The sequence below is a fragment of the Lampris incognitus genome, chromosome 17 (assembly GCF_029633865.1).
Source record: "Lampris incognitus isolate fLamInc1 chromosome 17, fLamInc1.hap2, whole genome shotgun sequence".
Classification (NCBI taxonomy): Eukaryota; Metazoa; Chordata; class Actinopteri; order Lampriformes; family Lampridae; genus Lampris; species Lampris incognitus.
This window is the reverse complement of record NC_079227.1, coordinates 37,644,173-37,668,188: the sequence shown is the minus strand read 5'-3', so window position 1 is coordinate 37,668,188 and position 24,016 is coordinate 37,644,173. Positions and strand designations below refer to the sequence as shown.

Sequence of the window (24,016 nt, the reverse complement as noted above, 5' to 3'; positions counted from 1 at the left end):
GGGGATCTCGAATGATCCCCAGGCATTTGGCCTCTTTGCTTGTGCTGCTTTGATGGATACAGACAGAGATGTTTGTGTTCCTGGAAGTTTTATTGTTGAAAAACAGATGGCTACCATCTTTTTTTTAACATTCAGGGTGAGACATGTGGTTCCACCATTGACAGTGGAAACTCTACCAGGCAAGAGATAAAGAACCCCGTTAATGGAGGAGGCAAAGAGGGAGAGTGATAGAAACAGAGGTAAAACAAGAATGAATTCAAACGGGCATTCACTCGGTGGAGCGAGCTCCGGTGTTGTACTGAATTCTGTTTCCCCATCTAGATCTGTTTCCCCCTAGCCAGACGAAAGCATTCACATGGAAACAGATTAGCTATCGGTTAGGACTAGGATAAGGTCAGGTAAGGGTAAGCTCAGACTTAGGTTGAAGTTAGGTTAAAGTTAGGTTGAAGTTAGGTTAAGGTTAGGTTCAGGTTAGGTTAAGGTTAGGTTGAAGTTAAGTTAAGGTTAGGTTGAAGTTAGGTTAAGGTCAGGTTGAAGTTAGGGTTAAGGTTAGTTTGAAGTTAGGTTAGGTTGAGGTTAGTTTAAGGTTAGGGTAATCTTAAGTTAAGGTTAAGTTAAGGTTATATTATGGTTAATCAAGTGTCCCGGTGTTGTATCGAACTCTGGCTAGGGGGAAACAGATCTCAGCGGGGGAACAGAGTTCGATACAACAGACTTAAGAGGGTTCCAAACCAACATTTGGTTGACATTATTTCTTCTAGATCAGTAACTAACACAACCGGCCTCCTTATTCATAGTAGCAGATGTTTTACTCTGCCTTTATCAAAGCACTCAGATCAGGTTTTCTAGTTCAAATTGGGGTTCTTATGGTTGTTTCTTGCTTTGGACAGTAGCCAGGCTACTAATAAACGGAAAGTGATCCGGTTGTCTTTGTGATAGCGGCACAAACAATAAAAAACACTTGGCGGCATGGTGGCGCAGTGGTTAGTGCTGCTACCTCACAGCAAGAAGGTCCTGGGTTCGAACACCGGGGTTGTCCAACCTTGGGGGGGTCATCCCAGGTCGTCCTCTGCGTGTAGTTTGCATGTTCTCCCCGTGTCTGCGGTGGGTTTTCTGTGGGTGCTCTGGTTTCCCCCACCATCAAAAAGACATGCACATTGGGGTTCATACTCCTGTCAGTGCCCCTGGCAGAGGCATGGCAAGACGAACTGGAGTTGGTGCCCGGGTGCTGCACGGCGGCTACCTACTGTACACAGCTAGGATGGGTTAAATGGGGAGGGGAATTTCCCCACGAGGATCAATAAAGTATCTCAAAATAAAAAAAACCGCTGGGGGGGGGCGGCGGTTGAAAAGTTGTCTACAGCTGCTTTAAGTTGATATGGAAACAAAGAGACTAATTGTACTCAGATCATAATCCACAGCTATATTACCATTAAGTAATGTGTTCTCACTACTTCAGTGGGCTTCAGATTACTTTGTCTCCTAAATCTTGGCATACAGCAACAGCTAATTTTCTGAGAGATTGCAATTTCAATTCAATGTTTTATGTGTTATTCTAACTCCAAATTTTGGTATTGCCTATAAATACATTTTCTTGATATTCAGACTTACATTTTTTGAAGTTATCTCCAGTAGGCCTTTGTTAATATTAGAATGGATTTTAATGTAACCGGTTATTTTCTTGCCCGGTGCGGGATTCGAAACGAGGTGTACTGCACCACAAGGCGACAACACTAACCGCTCGGCTAAAGGGTCAGACCCGTTAGCTAGGGGCTAACGTGTCTTATTAGTAGTTTACAATAAGTTTTTTTTGTTTTGGTAATCAAGTGACTCTCATCCATTGGTGTTTATTCACATGTAGTTCCTCCTAAATAATCATGACATGCCCATGACAGGGGCAGTGAAGTAATGTCAAGGTGGTTTTGCTTTAGCATCCAGTCAAGATATGTCCTTACTATTAAGACGTGCTCTGGACTTTGAATGGACTCCTGTGTCTTTGTAATTTTGTTCTTTTACACACATGCAGGAGTTGGGACAAGTGGCACAGCCGGTCTCAGCCGGATGCTAACCATCCCTCAGTCTCAGCCGGATGCTAACCATCCCTCAGTCTCAGCCGGATGCTAACCATCCCTCAGTCTCTGCCGGATGCTAACCATCCGTCAGTCTCAGCCGAAAGCTAACCATCCCTCAGTCTCAGCCGGATGCTAACCATCCCTCAGTCTCAGCCGGATGCTAACCATCCCTCAGTCTCTGCCGGATGCTAACCATCCCTCAGTCTCTGCTGGATCCGTCTGTTCTGATGTCACACTACTTTAAATGCCAACAATATAGGATGTGGATTTTCTTTGAGCTTGAAAGCAATTTGTGTACACTTTGTGATGGAATCATGAATCGGGGACAGTTTATTGTCCTTTCTTTCATGTACTTGCGTGCACAAAAGAAACAAGATTACGTTTCCCTCAGCCCACAGCAGTGCGACACAAAAGACAAAAACTCACATCCTAAAACTCCCAAAAAGGACACCAAAAACATACAAAAGCAGAGAGAACAAATAGGGAGAAAAAAACGAAACACACAAACGGTTAACAACTCAGTCCACTCAGTGCAACACAGTCCAAAACCTCCACTGTCCAGGAGAACGAACGCCAGCCAGGATGACTGCCGGAACTGCCGGTCTGCATGGGCTAGCAGTTAGCTTAGCCTGCCCCGCCATCTTCCCACACCGGAAGCGGAAACAATACGGAAATCATGGTTATGTTGACAGAAGCCTGGAGAACATTACCTGTGGCAAATACTTTATAGATTCTTATTGATGGGAAGGAGTGCCTCTTTTGTCGTTATCTCTTTATTTTGGACACTTCACCAGTCACTCAAGCAGTGTATCTGTGAGCCAGTCAGAGGTGAGATGAGAGTTTCTGCAGGGGGAAGAACAGTGTAAAGTCAGTGCATGTAGACAAACACTGTGAACTGGGAGTTGCATGTTCCTGTCCGCTATCCCAACACCGCATGCACCTGAGCTATGCTCACCTAGCAAGTTACCTTTCCATGCCTGCACACATTAGCTTCTGAGTTTTCAGAAAGAGGGTCATGTATGACTAAGCCAAACAGGAACCCGTCATTCATTCATACATGTCTTTTTTCCAAGCCTCAGACTTTGTAGCTGGAATGTCTGTTAAGTACCTGCCAGACAGTATAATCATGTCCCACGTGTCCCATTTGTATGTGTGTTATCTAATATTCTAGACCTAAACTTGTACACCTATGAACACACCAAGACCCCAAGTGGATTTTTGGCTAATTATGATAAAGGTTTGATTATGATGAATTATGATGAACTCAAGTTCTCTTAAGTTCTCTACGTCCTGTGGTTCTATTGCACTTTGGGTCTATTTTTTTAGGGGTGAGCCTTAGTATGAACATTACTTTTATCTGAGAGAGAGGGAGAGAACAAAAGAGACAGACAGCACATGTGTGGGAGGTGTGTGATGCATGATGTATATATATATCTATGCATGTACCTCATCATGTTGGTGTAACCACTTTGTTGGTTGTCCTTCCTAGTCCAGCAGGGCTCTTCAGTGCAGGAGATCCAAACCAGCCATGACACCATTTCGAAGATCACCTCAGCAGCAGAAAGTGAGCATCATATCACATTCACAATCAGAATTACTGTAAATCTGAAGTACGATGAATGCACGTTGTCATGTTGGAATTGATGCACAAACATATTGGCAGTACATAATGCACGGTACAAGGACAGCAGGGCCACAAAGTGCAAAGGGACACCTTAAGAGATGATACTGATAGTAAGATTTATACATTGCCCATTCACCATTTCATAGCTCTGTCATTTATACAACATGGCATATCAACTTAACAAAAAGGTCCAGGTGGTATCTGCATGTTGGCATCGAAGACTGCACACTGACCCATGCAGTGCAAAGACAACAGACAACACTTGCATGTCCTACCACAGGTTGCACACCTAATGGATGACCACCAGAACCCAGGTCCAGTATAACCTGAAGACTATCAGTGAGACAAATATATTACCACCGCAGAACCTTACTCACTGGGTCCCAGAACTTGCTGGAGGGACCACATGTCCAGTCTGGCTTGGGAACGCCTTGGGATCCCCCAGGAGGAGCTGGAGGGCGTTGCTGGGGAGGGGGACGTCTGGAGTGCCCTACTTAGCTTGCTGGCATCGCGACCTGACCCTGGAGAAGCAGCTGATTATGAGATAAGATGAGATGCAGAACCCTACACTCAGACTCAAAAAACGTGTCTGGGAACAACTACTGATGTACACAAGCTTGTTGAGACGTTGTTAACCGGAGAAAGGCAGTACCACAATGTATAAAAGGGCTTAACAAACAGTAAGAAGGTTTACAAATGAGTCCACAGACTAGGGTTGTGAAGAGGCCGTCTTTAGAAGCGCTGTTTTCGTTAGGTGAAAGGTGTCGAGAAGAAGCCTTTGTAGTGACGGGCGGTTTTCGAAGAAGGGTAATGTCCCCCAAGCTAAACTGTTTAGACGTGGTAAATTAGCAGTAATCCTGTACATGCTACATGCATGAAGACAGACAGAAAGCAGATTCCGTCTGTCTCCACAGGCTGTCTTGGTGATGAATGGCACATTCTGACATGACATCTACACCACTTAGCCAGTACAAACCCTTGTGTACGTGTCTGTGTCTGCAGCTGAAAATTACACTTATCCTATGTCCCCAGGCTATTGTTTATTTGGTATTGTGTTGAGGGCAGGGCAAGACCTGCTTTCTCAGCTACATCCAATTTACTGCATGAGTAACCCGTCAAAGGCCCATAATTCCCATAGTGGAAAACAGAGCTGTAACGCCTTTCCAGGAATGTAAATGTTTGAACAAGTACCAAGTATTGCCTCACTTTTAAACCGTTTGTAATATGTGTTTCACACTAGAGCGACCGGGATTTCACTCCTACCTAAAACGACCATGGGCGGTCAAAATGACCGACGGTATTTAAACTCTATATTCTGTCAGGATAAATGTCCAACTGAGTTATTAACGCATTGCATATGTTAGTATGTCTGTTAGGAAACGACTGACACCAAAATTAACATTTTAACTACTATAATACTACATTTAAACAATTTAAACTTCAGAGAGACATGGTGAATTTGAATAGCAAAATTGAAAAAGTGAAAATATTACCTGAAAAACAAAACTGAAAACACACATTGCTAATCTAACAAAGGTAACAAGTCCTAAACAACTGACATGTTAAAAAAAACTGAAAATAACCGTTGAAACAGTCCCAAACAACGACCGGAACTTAAAAACTACGAGAGGGTCCGCGGTGGTGTAGCGGTCTAAGCATCGGCTTTGTGTCGATGCAGTTGCCCACTGGGGACCGGGGTTCGCGCCCCGGTCTCGTCAGATCCCACTATGGCCGGACTCGATGAAGAAGCATCATTGGCAGTGCTGTCTTCGGGAGGGGGGCGGAGTCGACTTGTGTTCATCACATGAATGCGTCTCTGTGTGTGGGGAAAAGCAGTGGTTCGGCCTGGATTCACCTTGTCACGGAAGTGGCGAGGCGACTCCTTCCAGACTTCCGGCCGCAGAGATGCAGTTGGCGAACGCATGCAGTACGAGGGTGGGTGTTTAAACTAAAATAGGGATCGATTGGCCACTAAATTGGGAGAAAAAAGGCGGGAAAACTATGAGAACTATGGGCGGTCAAAATGACTGCCACAGTTTTTAAATTCTATATCCATTTCATCTCATCTTATCTCATCATCAGCCCCTTCTCCGCGGTCGGGTCGCAGTGGCAGCAAGCTATAGGGCACTCCAGATGTCCCTCTCCCCAGCACTGCCCTCCAGCTCCTCCTGTGGTATCCCAAGACGCTTCAAGGCCAGACTGGACATATAGTCCCTCCAGCGAGTTCTGGGTCTACCCCGGGATCTCCTCCCAGTTGAACGTGCCTGGAAAACCTCCAAAGCAAGGCGCCCAGGAGGCATCCTAATCAGATGCCTGAACCACCTCAACTGGCTCCTTTCGAGGCGAAGAAGCAGCGGCTGTACTCAAGCTCCCTCCAGATGTCCGAGGTCCTCACCCTATCTCTAAGGCTGAGCCCAGACACCCTACGGAGGAAACTCATTTCAGCCGCTTGTATCCACGATCTCACCCTTTCGGTCACTACCCAAAGCTCATGACCATAGGTGAGGAACGTAAATTGAGAGCTTTGCCTTCCGGCTCAGCTCCCTCTTCACCACAATGGTCCGGCACAACGTCCGCATTACTGCTGATGCTGCACCAGTCCGCCTGTCAATCTCCCGCACCATCCTACCCTCACTCGTGAAAAAGATCCCGAGATACTTAAACTCCTTCACTTGAGGCAACACCGCATCCACAATTTCCCGGTAGAGAACCATGGCCTCAGACTTGGAGGTGCTGACTCTCATCCCAGCCATTTCACGCTCAGATGCAAACCACCCCAGTGCATGCCAGCGGTGGCGTTCTGATGAGGCCAACAAAACCACATCATCTGCGAAGAGCAGAGATGCAATTCGAAGGTTCCCAAAATGAACACACTCCTCACCTTGGCTGCGCCTTGAGATCCTGTCCATGAATATCACAAACAGAATTGGAGACAAGGGACAACCTTGCACTGTTCCTCCTGGATCCGAGGTTCGACAATTGGTTGGAGCCTCCTTTCTAGCACCCTAGAGTAGACTTTTTCCAGGGAGGCTGAGCAATGTGATGCCTCGATAATTGGAGGACTCCCTCCAGGCAGCAGGCAAAGGCGGAGACTGGGGCGTGCCGACTTCCGGCATCACAGAAACTCTATATTCTGTCAAGATAAATATCCAACTGGGATACTCATGCATTACATATGTTAGTATTTCTGTTAAGAAACTAACTGACACCAAAATTAAAATTTTAACAACTTTAATACTATTTAAAAAAAATGTAAAATGACCGCTGTCCAACGCCTGTAAATACTGCAACGCCTTGGTGGTAGCCACGGTGCGTCTGAAACGGCGTCTGTAACCAGACATGTTGGACATAATCGAAACTGCACCGGAGGACCCTCGTGTGTTTCTAGGACAGAGCAGTGAGCTTCGCGAAGGAAATGACGCGCCTAACACGTCATAAACACTGACATGACGCACACGATGACGCACAAATTACGCGCCGTCATTTCGCTCACTCAGTCGTTTGATTTAAATCTTATCAGTGTGGAGTTAGAAAACAACGAGACAGGAGACGTGAGAGTAGACGTAGTCAAGGTAGTTTACTAGCTCCAACTTAGCATGTCATACATTCGACAGCAACACTGAACTGAACTGTGAACCGGAAGCGGAAGTGCATTATCTGACCCCTCGCCTCTTCCCTTAAAGGTACACCGTCCTCTTAGGTGAATGTCTCTCGTTATATAGCTGTGGGTCTCCACAATCAGACCTTTTTTTGTGCAATTGATCTAAAACTAATTGTAATGCAAATATATTTGATTTTAGGAGCTTTCAGGGAGCGGCAGATCTGTATCTTTTTTTCCACAAAGTTATTAAACTGAAAATTCAAAACGGTCAAAGTGGCGGCCTTGGTCGTTCTGTATGTGCGTATTTAACTCCGTGTGTGTGTGTGTGTGTGTGTGTGTTAAGAGATGCAGTGCTCGGCAGCCATGGACATTCTGTTCCTCATGGACGGCTCCTACAGCGTGGGGAAGGGCAGTTTTGAGAGAGCCAAGCACTTCGCCCTCAAACTCTGCCAGGCGCTCGACATAGGACCAGAGAAGGTTATTTGTGTTGGCCGTCTTTTCTCTTTCTTCTGTCTCTTGTTTGTGGAAAATGTACCGAGCTTATCAGCCGGCATGTGTGAAATGTCGTCTGTGTCCAGGTGCGAGTAGGTGCGATCCAGTTTGGCTCCGCCCCTCGGCTGGAGTTTTCCCTCGATGCATACACCACCAAAGAAGAACTGAGGAAGCACATGAAGAAGATAGCCTACAAGTATGTGTGTCTTCCTCTCTCTTCACTCTCTTCTCAAAAGTAGAGGCGTTTTCCTTGAAATTGTATACCTGTCGTCTGTTTTTCCCCCCTCTTTGTTTTTTTTTCCTCCTTGTTTATGCTGCCAGCTGGGGACAAAGGACAATGTGAGTTGAGGTCAGGTTTGAGAGCGCTTGGGGTGATGGTGGGGTATTAGGTGGGTGCTGAGCCCTCCTGGAGTAACGTAGAGAGAAAGGGCTGTGCAGAAACTATGATCATGAATAGTTTCCTCTTTACTTGTGGTGCGACTGAAGATTCTTACCGGCGAGCGTCCAGTCCTACATACTGTCTGGTAAAATGCTGTCCCAGGAAATATGCCCCCCTCCCCAACCCACAAGCAGCTGTTGCTGTGGCATGTAAATCTCCTTTATATTCCCAATTTTCTCCCTTTTATCATCCTCATTTGTCTTTACATCACAATACTTGTTTTCTTAGACGAAAAAAAATCTTTATCAAATATTCTAAATTGATTATCTGGTGCCGCCTCATCTTGAAATGAACAAGCCATTTTCTGGGGGCATGATTGAAAAAAAAAATTCACGTTTATTATTTACTGTCAAAGATGGGAAGTCTAACTGGTGAATGACGAGTGACCGCTAAACCCCGTTTTACCACAAATCCAGAACCAAACTGCTTGGTTCAGAAGGCAGTGAAGGGAGTGAAGTTAGCAGGCTCCCCTTGGCCCTTGGAGGACCAAAGATTTGTCTACCACTACTATTTTCTCTTGATGCAAGACTGGCAAAATGGGAAGTTGCAATGATTTTATGATTTCCCGACACAAATATTATTTCATACTGCTCAAGTCAAGATTAGGGATTGATCCATGGCCAACAGTAGAAGACCCGGGGATTCGAACCAGCGATTCCCCCGTTGGCAGGCAACGGAATAGACCGCTACGCTAACCGAGTGTCTTGGGTTTGGTGTTTTTCCTTGAGCATCTAACCAGAAGTATGTAAGGTTCTGGTTCTGGGATACCAGTTGGCTGAGGTGTGAAGTCACAAATGTGATCTGGAAGATGGATAAATAATAACCTTTGCTTTTGTCACAACAAACAAAGCACAAGTTCATCCATCAGGTATCATCATCATCGTCTTCTTCTTCTTCTTTCGGCTTGTTCCCTGTTTTTCAGCGATTACCACAGCAGATTTTGTTGTTTCCATCGGTACCCTGTGAGGGCACAGCACCAATGGAGGTCATTGTTAACTTGGGCCTTGACTGATTCAATATGGTCTTGTCAATCCACATACTGATTTGGCAAAATTTTATGTTGGATGCCCTTCCTGACACAACCGCTAACCCCATGGATGGGGGCACAGGTAAAGGCGCTGGATGCCATCCCAGTATTCATGGACTCATGCCCATGCCTGTCGCCTCCTCCATCGGGTATTAATTTTTTGAAACCCAGTATTGCATCTTCACATCGCTGGGGTTTTAACGAAAGGTTTTGTTATTGCTTTAAAGCCCTCATACTGATACGTATTGTTGAACTATTATTATTTCCTTACTAGTTTAGCTCAAGCATCTGAACTTGAGCATCTGAAATCCAAGTATCTGAACTGTTTGCTGTTTTCTTCCAATTCTTAGATTTTACATAATATAAATGTTTACTGCTGACACTATGATATGTGCACTATGATGCTTTCTATGCTCTGTTAGTTAATCTTAATTCCTGCCATGTTAGCCCTTTAAGCAGTCACCATGCTGATGGAGTTGATGGAGTCACTTATGCTGTTATTTTAGTGATTACGGTGTTTATACCGTGGCAAGAAAAAGTATGTGAATCCTTTGGAATTACCTGCATTTATGTATAAGCAGAGATTCCTTTTAAATTATTCATAATGATGTGATCAGCAAGGATTTGAGTAGCTAAAAGAAACAAGGTGAGATTGGACAACCTTGTTTAAGACCTCTCTTGAGGTCAAACCTTGGAGAAGCACCATTTCTGAGTTTAATAGAACAATTAGAGTTATATGTAATGTTTTGGGCACGGTGACGCAGTGGTTAGCACAGTCGCCTCACAGCAAGAAGGTCCTGGGTTCGAGCCCGGGGGTAGTCCAACCCTGGGGGCCATCCCGGGTCATCCTCTGTGTGGAGTTTGCATGTTCTCCCCATGTGTGCATGGGTTTCCTCCGGGTGCTCCGGTTTCCTCCCACAGTCCAAAGACATGCAGGCCAGGTGAATTGGTTGTACTAAATTGTCGCTAGGTGTGAGTGTGTGTGTGTCAGCCCTGTGATGGCCTGGCGGCCTGTCCAAGGTGTCTTCCCACCTGCTGCCCAATGACTGCAGGGATAGGCTCCAGCATCCTGTCACCCCGAGCAGGGTAAGCAGTTTGGATAATGAATGGATGGATGGATGAAATATGGTCTGATCTTCATCTAAGTTACAATAATGAGCAAACACAATCTGTTTTAACTAATAACACACAAATTATTGTATTGTTCTTGTCCATATTGAATACATCATTCAAACATTCACAATCTAGGCTCAAAAAAGTATGTGAACCCCAAGGCTAATGACTTAAAAGCTAATTGTCAGGCATCAGGAGTTGGCAGCCCTGGATTCCAACCAATGAAACAAGATTGGAGGTATGGTTTAGAGCTACTTTGACTTATAGAAAACACTCAAACATTTTGAATCTGCTATTCTCAAGAAGCATCTGCTGATGTGGACCACACCTCACAAAAAGGTGTCAGAAGACCTACAATCAAGAATTGTTGATTTGGATAAAGCTGGAAAGGGTTACTAAGTGATCTCAAAGTTTAGATATTCATCAGTCCACAGTTAAACAAATTTTCGGTAAATGGAGATGATTTAGTACTGTGGCTACTCTGCCTTGACATGGATACCCTGCCAAGATGACTCCAAAGGTACACTGCAAAATGCTCAGTGAGGTAAAAAAGAACCATAGAGTAACAGCTAAAGGCTTGAAGGGTCATTGCAACCGATTAACATCTCTGTTCATGAGTTTACTACATGCAAAACATTGAATGGGCATGGCATCAATGGCAGGACACCACAGAGGAAGTATTTGCTTTCCAACCCCCCCCCCCAAAAAAAAACAAACATTTCTGCATGCCTGAAGTTTGCCAAGGCTACCTTAACACCACACAATACCACTGGGAAAAAGTTTTGTGGACTGATGAAACTGAGGGTGAATTGATCGGGAAGAACATGCAGAACTATAAATGGCATAGAAAGGGCACTACGTACCAACATGAAAACATCATCCCAACGGTTAAGTACAGTGGAGAGAGCATAATTATTTGGAGCTGTTTTACTGCATCAGGGCCTGGACAGCTTGCCATCATCGAGGGGAAAATGAATTCCCAAAATGATCAAGGTATCCTACAGGATAATGTCAGGGTGGCTGTTCACCAGCTGGAGCTAAGCAGAAGTAAATCTTCTACAGAATGGCTTGAAAAAAAAGAAAACCCACCTTTTGGAGTGGCCCAGTCAGAGCCCAGACCTTAACCCAATAGAGATCCTGTGCAATGACCTTAGGAGAGCCATTCATTCAGAGCTGAGCCATTAGGAGAGCCGTTCATTCAGAGCTGTAATGTTCTGAAAACAGAACATTACAGTAATCAAGTCTGGATGAAACAAATACATGTATTAGAGTCTCTGCGTCAGCCATGGACCAGAAAGACCACATTTTAGCTATGTTACATTAAGTGAAAAAAGGCAGTCTCGGTGATTTCTTTAATGTGCTTATCAAAGGAAAGGCTGGGATCAACCGTAACAGCAAGATTTTGGCTGCCACACTTTGTGAACTCGCATAGTTATTGATTTGTATTATTACTTAATCAAATTGGTGTCTGTGTCTATCTAGCAGGGCCAATGGCATCTCAGCTTTATCTGAATTTAAAAGCAGGAAATTTAGTGACATCCAATTTTTCACAGCAGCCAAACAGACCTCTTAATTAGTCATTTGAGTACAGTCGTCAGCTCTTATAGGTACATACAGCTGAGTATCATCTGCATAGCAATGGAAACTTATTCCATGACTGCGTATAATTTGGCCAAGAGGTGAAATATAAAGAGAGGAAAGTAGAGGGCCAAGAACTGAGCCCTGAGGTATGCCATATTTAATGTCAGAAAATTTTGATGTAATTTTATGTGTTCTTTCAGATAAGTAGGACTTAAGCCAAGAGAGAGCTAAGCTAGAGACAAGAAGATTACAATTTATTCTGTCTAATAGTATACAGTAGGAGTGGTGATCTTTAGGGTACCTCACGATTCGATTCGATTGTGATTCGGATGGCTACAATGTGATTATAAAATGATTATTGATGCATCTTGAGGCATCAACATTTTTGATTTCTATACATGATTTATTTTTTTCTCACTATGTGATTACTTGCTACTTTTAAAACAGTATATTTGTAATGATCCATAATTAAAATGAACAGATGAATTTACTTCCATTATCTTTTATTAGTCCAGTAACAAATAGAAGAGATGTGTGAACTGAAAGGTCACGTTTCCCAGCTTTCAAAGAACCAACAAGAAAACAAACAAAAGTGTGCCTGTAGCAGCATCCTTGTTGTAAATTAACACAGGCTTCAGCAAGACTTCAGCAATCACTTGATAACATAAAAATCTGCCCTCATTCACACATAAATAATAAAGACTTCAACCAAAAACCTCCTGTTATGGGCAATGGGCATGGAATCCCTCAGACAAAAAAAAAACCCAAAAAACCCCAAAAAAAAATTCTGTATCAAAAACTTGTAATCAAAAACAGCTTTCATGCAAAAACAACATAGAAGTCTGTACCAGCTCTCATATAAAACCAACGCTTTCTGTGAAATATGTGGTAAAACAATAAATTATGGAGAAAATATAAATAATAGGCCACAATTAAATCATGGAAATGCATAGAAGTGCAACGTAACAAATGTGCTTCGCTGGGGAATGCTGGAATGTGTAAGTTTTTGTGTAAGAACAGGAGTTGGTCTACATGCTCCTGTGTGAGTGTGCTTCGCCGTGCAGTAATTAGATCCCCTGCAGTAGAGAAGACTCTCGCTGCAGACTGGTGCCTGTATACACAAGTATCTCTTGGGCAACTTGGAAATCAGAGGAAACGTCACCTTATTCTTACTCCACCAAATGAGAGGGTCCTGAGAGGGGGCGGGGTGTGAAGCAGTACGCTACTTGGTCACTTCCTCCTCAGCTCTGACATGGGCTGCTGAACTCTAGCGTCAGTGAAGGTCTGCCCCAGCAGATTCACTAGCAGAGAAGATGAAGCCTTCCTTTTGGGAACAGAGGGGCTTTGGTGTTGCTCCTCAGTGGTCTTGGGATGAGGGTGCCCTCAGCACTCACTGTTTGTGCTCTGGGTTTTCCTCCTCTTCTGCTCTCACCTCTTGCTGTAGATAAACACAATAAGAACAGGTAAACACAACAACCTTACATTTTTAAATCACAATGTCAATATCTTCAACCCAAACCACATTTGAACAAGATCATTACCCAGACACTAATTTACTTTTTCTATTCGATATCAGAGGTCTTGTATTGTTATGGAATATTTGTAATTTTGTCATTTGGATAAGTTTAAACAAATGTCTTAAGCCCAAAATGTCATTTTACACGTTTTACATTGATTTTTACATAAATAAAATGGCAGAATTACCTCTAGTGATGCAGCCTCAGCGGTCATGCTGTCATACTTCTACACTCTCTCCTCCTCAGAAAGGAAAGGCAGTCCCTTAAAACGCAGGTCAAGAGCAGAGGCTGTGTGAAGCATGTTTCTCTCCTGCTCACTGCTGGACCTCTTGCTGAGGTCCCCACTGATGACCTACTTTATCTCCCAGACCATTGATGACTCTCCAATACTGTCCTCTGTGTCCTGGATGAGTTGAGCATTCAGTGGGGCAATCAAACACACTGTGGGGGTGCTCTCCTCTGATATGAGAGTAGTCGCATCTTTCATTGGCTTTAGGGCCTTAATAACATCCTCTGCATTTGAGACATCTGCTTCACTGAGAGTGCAGAGGTCAGCCTCTCCTCGCCTCACCTGAGGAGAGAGTAAGGTGGCGCAAATTGCAGGTTGTTGCTCCAAAACCTGTCAACCATCTCATAAGCACTGTTCCACCTGCAGCTGATGTCTGTTTTCAGCTTGTGACACGGCAGACCAAGTAGCTTCTGCTTCTCATCAAGCTCGTGTGTTGCAGTGGTGCTGCGGTGGAAAAACATGTTAATACATCTGATCCTCCCCAGTAGCCTTGATACAGTGGGCAATTTGAGCGCTTGCTGAGATGCCAGATTTAGTGTGTGGGAATAACATCTCACATGTAGGAATTTACCCAGTTGAGCAGCAACAGTCATGTTGGGGGCGATTTCAGTCACTAAAACTACATCTTTAGTAGTAAACTGCCATTCTTCTGCTACCTTCTGTAACAACTCAGCCACATTTACACCCATGTGGTTCTCACACATTGTTCTTGTTTTGAGCGTGTGAGAAACGAGCTGCCAGTCATCAGTAATAAAGTACGCAGTTACGGTGACATAAGATTCTCTAGCAGTGGGTGTCCACGCATCACATGTTATTGCTATCCTACCCACTTTCCTCAATGAATCAATGACTTTGGTTGTGGTTTCATTGTGAGTGTGGGTATCGCTGTGTCGGTAAAAAAAACGTCGAGATGGGATGTTGTATCTCGGCTCCAAAGTGTGCAGCATAGCGCGAAAGCCCTGGTTCTCACTGACTGGGTAGGGATGCAAATCCATCCATCAATCCATCCATTGCCACTCAGCTGAATTTACCTGAATCTACGTTGGTCTGAATAATCTCCTTGGTATTGTCCAACATGCAAGTATAGTGACAACACTTCAAATACCCATACCCATACCTATATCCATACCCATAACAACTATACCCATACCTATACCCATACCCATGCGTGTCATGTCTTTGGGATGACAGCAACAAATTTCGATAGAGACAACAATTGAAATTTGAAGCACAACTAATCATTTTCTGTTAATTTTGGCTCATAGATGAGCTAATCGATGGTGAAGGACTAAAAATAACGATGATTAGCAGTTGTACCTGTAAACCATCTCAGTACTAAATAGAGCAGACACAATGTGGGATTTTGCATGCTAAGCATTCAGTGTATCTAACGTTAGCTAAAAACAGCTTACCTCTATTCAAAATCGCTTCTCCGGGGGTTCTCCATCACCATGGCCAACATTGCTCCCACAAAGAGTGGGAACAGTAGATGTCTTCAGAAATTTTTTGATCCTTCCTTCCATCAACTGACTGGAGGTCCCTGTTATAGTCATCGATATTGCTGCATTCTCATATCTGGGGCTTTTTGTCACTCGGAGCCATTCTTTTCACGACATCTGTTAGCATAGCCGCTCCCTCACGCCTCTGGGCCCACGCGCTTCCAATGGCCTCACAGTCTCACCATCCCACTTCTGACACCAGTGTAGTGAATTCAGGGGGCAGCCAGGAACCGCTGCAGCTGGGACATGAACCCAGGTTGCCCGCGCCACGGGCAACTGTGCTTACCAGTCGACTAAAGGGTCTGACCTGTTAGCTAACTGGCTAGTGAGTCTACACATACATGTTCGCTACATCACAATGCATCCTGGTAACTGTAGGCACTGCCAGCACGGGTCTGCGACCAGGAAAACTCAGATTTCGCTGTCAATACAGCATGTGCTGAGGAATTTATTACTTCAATTGACTATAATTGCACCCAACACTGATTGGACGTCCACATAAAAACCGGCGAAGTTTCCCTTTAAAGTTTTGTAATCACAGTTGGTACTGACAACGAATAAGTGCATCCCTATTAAAAGAGATAAAACTGTATCTTGCCTCTAAAATAAAAAAAATAAGGTCCATGTATACTCCCCTACCCCCCACTCCAGTGAAGATGCTAGAGGATGCTGTGGTATATCCATGGGGTTCAATGACTTGTTTTTGACCAGTGTATTTGGAATTACTCTAGCTATTTAGGACTTTTATTGGACGATATCAAGAAGAACACAAATGCACAAGTTGAAGACTCATGCAAGATTATGTGGATTATGTGGTCAGCTGCATCCAGCTTCTTTGGGTTACTGACACAGGGGGCAAGTATCCACCCAGCACCGCGAAGCCTCCTCCTCTAAAACTCTCTCTCCATTCTCTCTCTTGTCCTTCTCTCTTTCATCTTCCTTTGTCTACCTCTACCACTTTCCCTACCAATGTTCACCCTCTCCACATCCCAAAAATATCTCTTACCCTTCTCTCTCTCCTCTTCCCAACCCAAACCTCCCAGAGGGGGCAGCACACAGACCGGGCTGGCCTTGAAGTATGTACTGAAGAAGGGTTTCCCAACAGCCCGCAACTCTTCCAGCCTGGCTCAGATCGTCATCCTGCTGTCGGACGGCAGGTCTCAAGGCAGGGTGGCGCAGGCAGCCGCCCAGCTGAAGGAGATGGGCATTGTCCTGTTTGCTGTGGGCCTGCGTTACCCCAGGTAAAGCCAGATTTGACTTTTATCGAATATGATTGTGTGTCGTGATGTCCTTAATCTTATCTCTGCCAGGCTGCTGATGATAAATGTTTACTATAATTCACTTTAACTTAGTTTCAGTAACTTCAAATTAACCTTGAAGCGTCTGTAAAGTATGAGATAAAATACAGATTTTGTGGTGTCATTAGATAGGTGTCGTCAGTACTAGCCATAGCAGATAATGTTAGCCATAGTGGCTTTGAACTAAATATTGCAATGATAGTCCTTGTCAATGTGTGTACCAATGCATTCACTGTCCTATAAAACAGCGCGCACATTTGTATGTATTATGTTGTAGCACCTGTGTAAGCGTGTCTAACTCTATGTAGGCATTTAAGTACATATGCAATGTAAAACCAGGATTTAATTTCTAGTAAGCAGTCAGAAAGGGAAGTGGGTGGAAGAGTGGAGGTAGGCTTGGTGGATAGATAGAGCTGGGTGTCATCTGCGTAGTAGTGAAATTAAATGCCACGACTGGGTCAGAGCATCTCCAAAACAGCTGGTTTTGTGAGGTGTTCCTGGTATGCAGTGGTCAGTACCTACCAAAATTGGTCCAACAAAGGTAAACCGGTGAATGGTCAACAGGGTCATGGGCACCCAAGGCTCGCTGATGCACGTGGGGAGCAAAGGCTAGCCCATCTGGTCTGATCCCACAGAAGAGCTACTGCAGCTCAGATTTCTGAAAAAGTTAATGCTGGCTATGAAAGGCAGGCGGTGGAACACAAAGTGCATTGCAGCTTGCTGTGTATGGGGCTGCATAGCCGCAAGCTGGTGACCATGATGGCCCCTGTCCACCATCTAAAGCACCTACAATGGACACACGAGAGTCAGAACTGGACCTTGGAGCAGTGGAAGAAGGTCGCCTGGTCCGATGAGTCCCGTTTTCTTTTAGATCATCTGGACGGCTGTGTAAGTGTGCACTGTTTACCTGGGGAAGCGATGGCACCAGGATGCACTATGGGAAGGACGCAAGCCGCTGGAGGCAATGTGATGCTCTGGGCAGTGTTCTACAGGGAAACCTTTAGTCCTGTCATTCATGTGGATGATAATTTGACACATACCACCTACCTAAACATCGTTGCAGACCAAGTACACCCCTCCCTGACAACGGTATTCCCTAATGGCAGTGGCCTCTTTCAGCAGGATAATGCACCCTGCCACACTGCAAAAATTGTTCAGGAGTGGTTTTAGGAACATGAGAAGGTTCAAGGTGTTGCCTTGGCTTCCAAATTTCCCAGAACTCAATCCGATCGTTTATCTGTGGGATGTTCTGGAAAAAACAAGTTCAATCCTGGAGGTCACACCTCGCAACTTACAGGACTTAAATGATCTGCTGCTAATGTCTTGGTGCCAGATACCAGAGGACGCCTTCAGAGGTCTTGTGGAGTCCATGCCTCAACAGTTCAGAGCTGTTTTGGCGGCACGAGGGGGACTACATAATATTAGGCAGGTGGTTTTAATGTTTTGGCTGATCAGTGTATATGAATACTGGGCAAAAATGCAATTTTGAGGCAGTTGATTAAAGAAACTAAACTAACTTAATTAACTGCATTATAATTTGATTAAGTGTACTTGAATTTTCACATCTCCCTTTCAGTCTTTCTCTCAGATAATTCAACCAGCATTTCCTCATTTTTGAATTTCTGTGACCTGGTCGGTCGCTGATTTATTTCTCAGTAACTATAATGGAGTTGTTGTTTTAGTCATGTTTTACCCATTCAGGTGATGTAGTCTGTCTGCAGCAGTTCCAAATTCATCTCTCCCTCTCTCTTTCTCTCTCTCTCTCTCTCCCACCTCTCTCTCTCTTTCGCCTTCCTTGCAGATGGGAGGAGCTACATGAGCTGGCCAGTGCACCGGTGGAGAGCCATGTGTTCTTTGTGGATCATTTCTATGATGCAGTCAATGGGCTGTACACCACACTCACCACTTTCTCTGTGTGCAGTGCCACCCCTGCAGGTAGAGATGCACCGCCGCTTCCCTGTCTTCACTATAGACCCTTTTACAGTTTGTAAACAGTGATGACGTAGGTGTGGGTGCGTACGCATTTAGGCAACGGAAGTATGGCGGAGTTAGCTAGTTTGTCAAACTATGCAAGGGGGTTAACGACAAAAGATCGCGAAAGTTACCTGAATAAAGTAACTTTGGCGAACGGCAACCGACTTCCAGATCCGTGTGGTATTACCGAGTGGGTGTAAAACGTTACTAAGTGGCCTAATATCCAGTGGCCAGATATATATGCTACATATTTGGTGAAGAAACCGAGCGTATACACAAGAGAGAAGTTGCGGGTATACAAGTCACTGGATGCTTACAGCTATGTTGTCTGTGGTCACGTACAAAATGTAAAATACCACGACATAGACTCTGAGTTTTGTGTCCTGAAATCCCAAGTCTTGCCAAGTCTTGTTTTGTGCACAACACAAAGATTCAGTTTACTGTCACAGAGGAGGGAATAAACCAGAGAAATATTCAAATTTAAGAGGCTAAAAGCAGAGAATTTGCACAACTTTTCTTATAAATGACTCAGATCAAGGTTTTGTCACAATGTATATTTAATAACAGCTCTCAATTAAAAGTTGCAGCTCTAAATTATTTGGAGAGGAAAACAAAGACAATGTTACATGTTCTGACACTTCACAGTGCTGTTTGTGAAATGGCAGCATATGAATGATAGAATTCACTCATTTTTAGATTTTTTGGGAACAACACTTTTGCAGAGGTTTGTGAGAGCACCACACACCATCACAACATCATCGAGAATGTTAACCTGTGACACTGGAATTACTGTCTGCAAAATCTTAAACTTCTTCCATTGTTCAATTACTCCTTACACGAGACAGTTGTCTCCATGAGTCCACCTCCTGTGCAGAGTTGCTTTTTTCCTTTTGTGAAATGAGGTATACGAAGGGTGGCACCATAAACTGCAAGTTCATCTTGGATTAGAAATCCCCTATCTGCCAGAATCTCATCGTTATGTTCCAACAGTTCCAAAAACCCTGATTCCTTTGTTATCTGCTTGTCAGAAACCCGTCCACCCCAACCAGGGGACAGAAACGAGATTGCTCCAGCTGAGGTGATGCCAATCAAATATTTAATGGTGTTGGTGTTGTTTATAATTTGACCATGTCTGGGCCCTGGCAGTCAGATTACTGGGTCTAGCAATGAAAGCCTCTGTGCAATCTATTACCCACCGGCATCTTTTAAAGTTTAGCTTGAAGATTTTAGGCATGTTCTTTAATATAGCTCCCTTACTTGGCCATTTAATGAGTGGCTTGAGGACTATGGCCATAGCAGGTATCCAGCTCCGACAAATATTTGATGAGGTGGTTTTTGATACCTTAAGTCTATAGGCTACATCAGTATTAGTTAGGCCCAGCCTTAATTTCAGTAGCACAACCAATAGATGATCGTGTAGAGAGAGGTTTTGGCTAATTCTTTCTACACTGTCTGTTATTTTTGCACACAGCCAGTCAAAGATAATGGAGGTAAGTCCTGTGAAATAAATCAGTTGTCCCATGTTGAACTTAATAGTGGCACAGGAAAACATAGAGTTTTGCAGCTCCTCTTTAAGCTTCTCATTTTCAGCCTGTAGTTTTTCACACTCCTGCTGCAGGTTGAAATAGTCCTTCTGAAGCTGAGGGTACCTCAGGTTCAGATCATCATATTCTGTCCTTGGGACTGGGATGTCCTCTTCAGCTTTAACAGAAAAGCCAACAGTTAGGATATGCCGGCACAAGCTCACAACAAAAATATGTCCTCACCAGGACAGTGACCCATGCTGCTGACTTGTCCTGGAGGTTCAGAAGGAGCAGGCTGGTTTGGTGGAGTGTAAACTCTTTCATCTCGTCTCCTTTTCCTATGGTACCTTAACATAAAAAAGCTAAATTAATGAACAGAAGTACTGATCAGAGGCCATATTACAGGACATTCCTAACTTGCAGATCCTATCTTAACTGTCTGGTTACGGTTAGATATTAGGTTATGATTTGCTTAGTACCAACTGGAGAAAAACCCTATCTTAGACATCCCCATCTTCACTTTAACCTTAAGATGGTCAATATTTGTAATACAGCCCCATTTTCTCAGAGCCAGCAGCTGCAAGCTCCAAGGTGCACTGAATAGCATGAAATGAAAGAGGGGAAAGTCATTCTAAAACCATTAGGAAGTGTTGGGCCTAATTATTCTGACCTTTCCACCTTTGCCTCGGGGTTCTGGCTTTGTTTTGTGTACTTAAACACAGAGGGTACAAAATCAGGATTCTGAGAGTCCAGTGACGCCTCACCTGTAAATAGCCAGACACACCACATTAGCCAGATAATACCAGCTAACGCTGCTTATCGGTTACTGTAGGTATTAGTCTCCATCTAAACCAGGCATTCCGGTGAAACCACAGAGTAGACGGATAACTTACCTGTGAGAAAATGGCCGCTGCAAACGCCAGCATTTTGGATCGGGTCCTCAGACCAGTTTTCATCAATACGTTTGATGGCTTGCAGCCACAGGCGCCTCCGGTGGCTCTGAAATGGCCGTGATCCCGTCGGGATTGGGTAAAGCTTCAGTCCGCTGTTGGTAGAGTAGCGACTCGTACAGCCAAACACACAACACCCGCACATTTTGATGCTGCTTATACTTCTGAATAAACTCTGTCATCTCCTCTTCCTCGTCTGCATCCGTGAATGAATGGGAGACTCGGGGGTAGCGTTTCACCTCCGTTGCCTAAATGCGCGCGCATACTTTTGATGACGTAGGCTGTAAAAGGGTCTATACGCATCAGTTTTTGTTGGTAAACTTTATGTATTAGCTGATATATTCGCTGCACAACCCAGATTTAGAAGTATTCGGGGCATCTGGGTAGCAGAGCGGTCTATTCCGTTGTCTACCAACATGGGGATCTCGGTTCAAATCCCCATGGTACCTCCGGTTTGGTCAGGCGTTCCTACAGACACAATTAGCTGTGTCTGCGGGTGGGAAGCCAGATGTGGGTATGTGTCCTGGTCGCTGCAAGAGCGCCTCCTCTGGTCTGTTGAAGCGCCTGTTCGGCGGGGGGGGGGGATAGCATGGTCCTCCCACGCGCTACGTCCCCCTGGCGAAACTCCTCACTGTCAGGTGAAAAGAAGCGGCTGGTGACTCCACATGTATTGGAGGAGGCATGTGGTAGTCTGCAGCCCTCCCCAGATCGGCAGAGGAGGTGGAGCAGAGACCGGGAAGGCTTGGAAGAATGGGGTAACTGGCCGGATAAAATTGGGGTGAAAAATGGGGAAAAATCGCCCCCCCCCAAAAAAAAGAAGTATTCTTTACTGGATGGATCTAACGTTTTGATGAGAAAGGAGCAGAAAATACCAGATTTTTGGTTTTGTTTTCGAACATAGTATACATACAGATGGGGGACAATTGAAGGAAAAACCTGAATGATTGACTCCCACAGTGAGGGGGTCCGGGGGTTATGCTGTGGGGGGCATTTTCCTGGCATGGTCTGGGTCCACTTGTCCCCTTAGAGGGAAGGGTCCCTGCAGATCAATACAAAGTTATTCTGGGTGATCACCGTCATCCTATGATGAGACATCTCTATCCTGATGGGAGTGGTCTCTTCCAGGATGACAACACCTCCATCCACAGGGCATGAGAGGTCACTGAATGCTTTGTTGACTATGAAAATGACATGAATCACATGCTATGGCCTTCACAGTCACCAGATCTCAACACAGTTGAACACCTATGGGAGATTCTGGACTGACGTGTTAGACCACCATCATCAAAACACCAGATGAGGGGATATCTTCTGGAGGAATGGACTTCCATCCCTCCAGTGGACTTCAGAGACATGTAGAATCTATGACAAGGCACGCTGAAGATGGCAAAGCTGAAGGTTTTCCCTGTAATTTGTGAGCCGTCTGTCTGATCAGCGTGACCCTTCATTGTTGGTGAACATACGTTGTACTGACACACACCTTAGCCTGGGATCAGCCTAGTTATCGAGGGTTTCAGACCTACTCCAAGGAATTACGCTAAAAGTATAACTAGGAGGAACACTATTCCTACCTTGGATTAGGACTGTGGAGTTAGTTATAAAGTTTTCTACACACATTCTATGGCAGGATGGGGACTCCACTGAGGAACTGACATCAGCAGTTTACAGTGCTTTGAGCTGCAAAGTGAAGTTTCAGTGAGACGTTGTAGATTTCTCTGCGGTACGACTGCATACACATTTCAGCGACTTCATACTTCAGGCCTATACCCTACACAAGTCAATACCTTGTTTTATTTGGTGCAACTGAACATGTTCAAAGGTGATTTGTATTTTCCTTAACTGTTTGAAAAAATTATAGGGCCCAAATATATAGTACCGATATGGTACTATATATATATCATGTAACGAGCATGAATGAGTAGACTCGCTAGCCGGTTGGCTAACACGTCGGACCCTTTAGTTGACTGGTTAGTGCAGTCACCCGTGGTGCGGACGACCCGGAGTCGCGTCCCGGCTGCGGCAGATTCCTGACTGCGGCGGATTCCCGACTGCCCCCTGAATTCACTACACTGGTGTCAGAAGTGGGATGTTGAGACCGTGAGGCCATTGGAAGCGCGTGCGCCCAGAGGCGTGAGGGAGCGGGTATGCTGAAGCGTGATGATGTGCCTCCAGTAGTAGGGGGGGTAGTGTAACGATCATGGAGAACTAGACTCGCTAGCCGGTTGGCTAACACGTCGGACCCTTTAGTCGACTGGTTAGCACAGTCGCCTGTGGTGCGAGCAACCCGGGTTCGCGTCCCGGCTGTGGTGGATTCCCAGCTGCCCCTGAATTCACTACATATACATATGTATATCTATGCAGTATGTTTTTTACCTGTTTGTAGTTCAGTTTAACAGCAACAAGAAGCCATGAAAAGAAGGTCACCAGCTACTTCTTTCAGGGATAGCCTTTGTCACCTAGCAGGGGACATCCAGGGTGTGTCTGGTTTCGTTCACACAAGAGCTATACTGGTAGACGTGGGAGATCTTTGCCCGGAGAGGAACAGGGATAACAGGCTTTCTCTCTGATTTGTAAAAAATAGGGCCTAAATTGCCTCAGTCTAAGATTTTTCAGGAGCTCCTAAGACGCTTGGTACCTGGGGGTCCTGATATCAGCCCTGATTCCACTGCTCTCGTACAATCCCTCCCTCATCTTCCTTTCCCTCTCATCCTCTCTATATACCTTCCCCATTCCCTGCCTCCCCTCGCCCCTCTGTCCCGTGCCAGGCTGTCAGGTGGAGACCTTCCCATGTGAGAGAAAGACTCTGGAGACGGTGAAGGAGCTGCAGGGGAATTTCATGTGCTGGAGAGGCTCCGCGGGACATCTGCCCTACACCTCTCTCTGTCCTTACTACAGGCAAGTGTGCACTTGCACATTTTCACCGTGGAAGTTCTGTAGTATGTGGCCTAGGGCTTAGTGAGACCCCATAACAGATTCAGTCTCAGCCATGTGTCCCGTAAAAGTGTGCTTGAGCAAGA

At 44.9% G+C, this 24,016-nt stretch overlaps 1 protein-coding gene across 1 annotated transcript in view; it reads left to right on the top strand.

Annotated features, from left to right (window-relative positions):
* The first annotated feature begins 202 nt into the window (after positions 1-202).
* vwa2 (von Willebrand factor A domain containing 2) overlaps positions 203-24,016 on the top strand; it is a 35,441-nt gene continuing 11,627 nt past the window's right edge. Inside the window, exons 1-7 of the mRNA XM_056296776.1 lie at positions 203-239; positions 3,562-3,636; positions 7,641-7,774; positions 7,876-7,985; positions 16,298-16,495; positions 18,354-18,487; positions 23,765-23,894. Coding sequence (XP_056152751.1) covers positions 203-239; positions 3,562-3,636; positions 7,641-7,774; positions 7,876-7,985; positions 16,298-16,495; positions 18,354-18,487; positions 23,765-23,894 — 818 coding nt within the window. The remainder of the gene's footprint in view (positions 240-3,561; positions 3,637-7,640; positions 7,775-7,875; positions 7,986-16,297; positions 16,496-18,353; positions 18,488-23,764; positions 23,895-24,016) is intronic.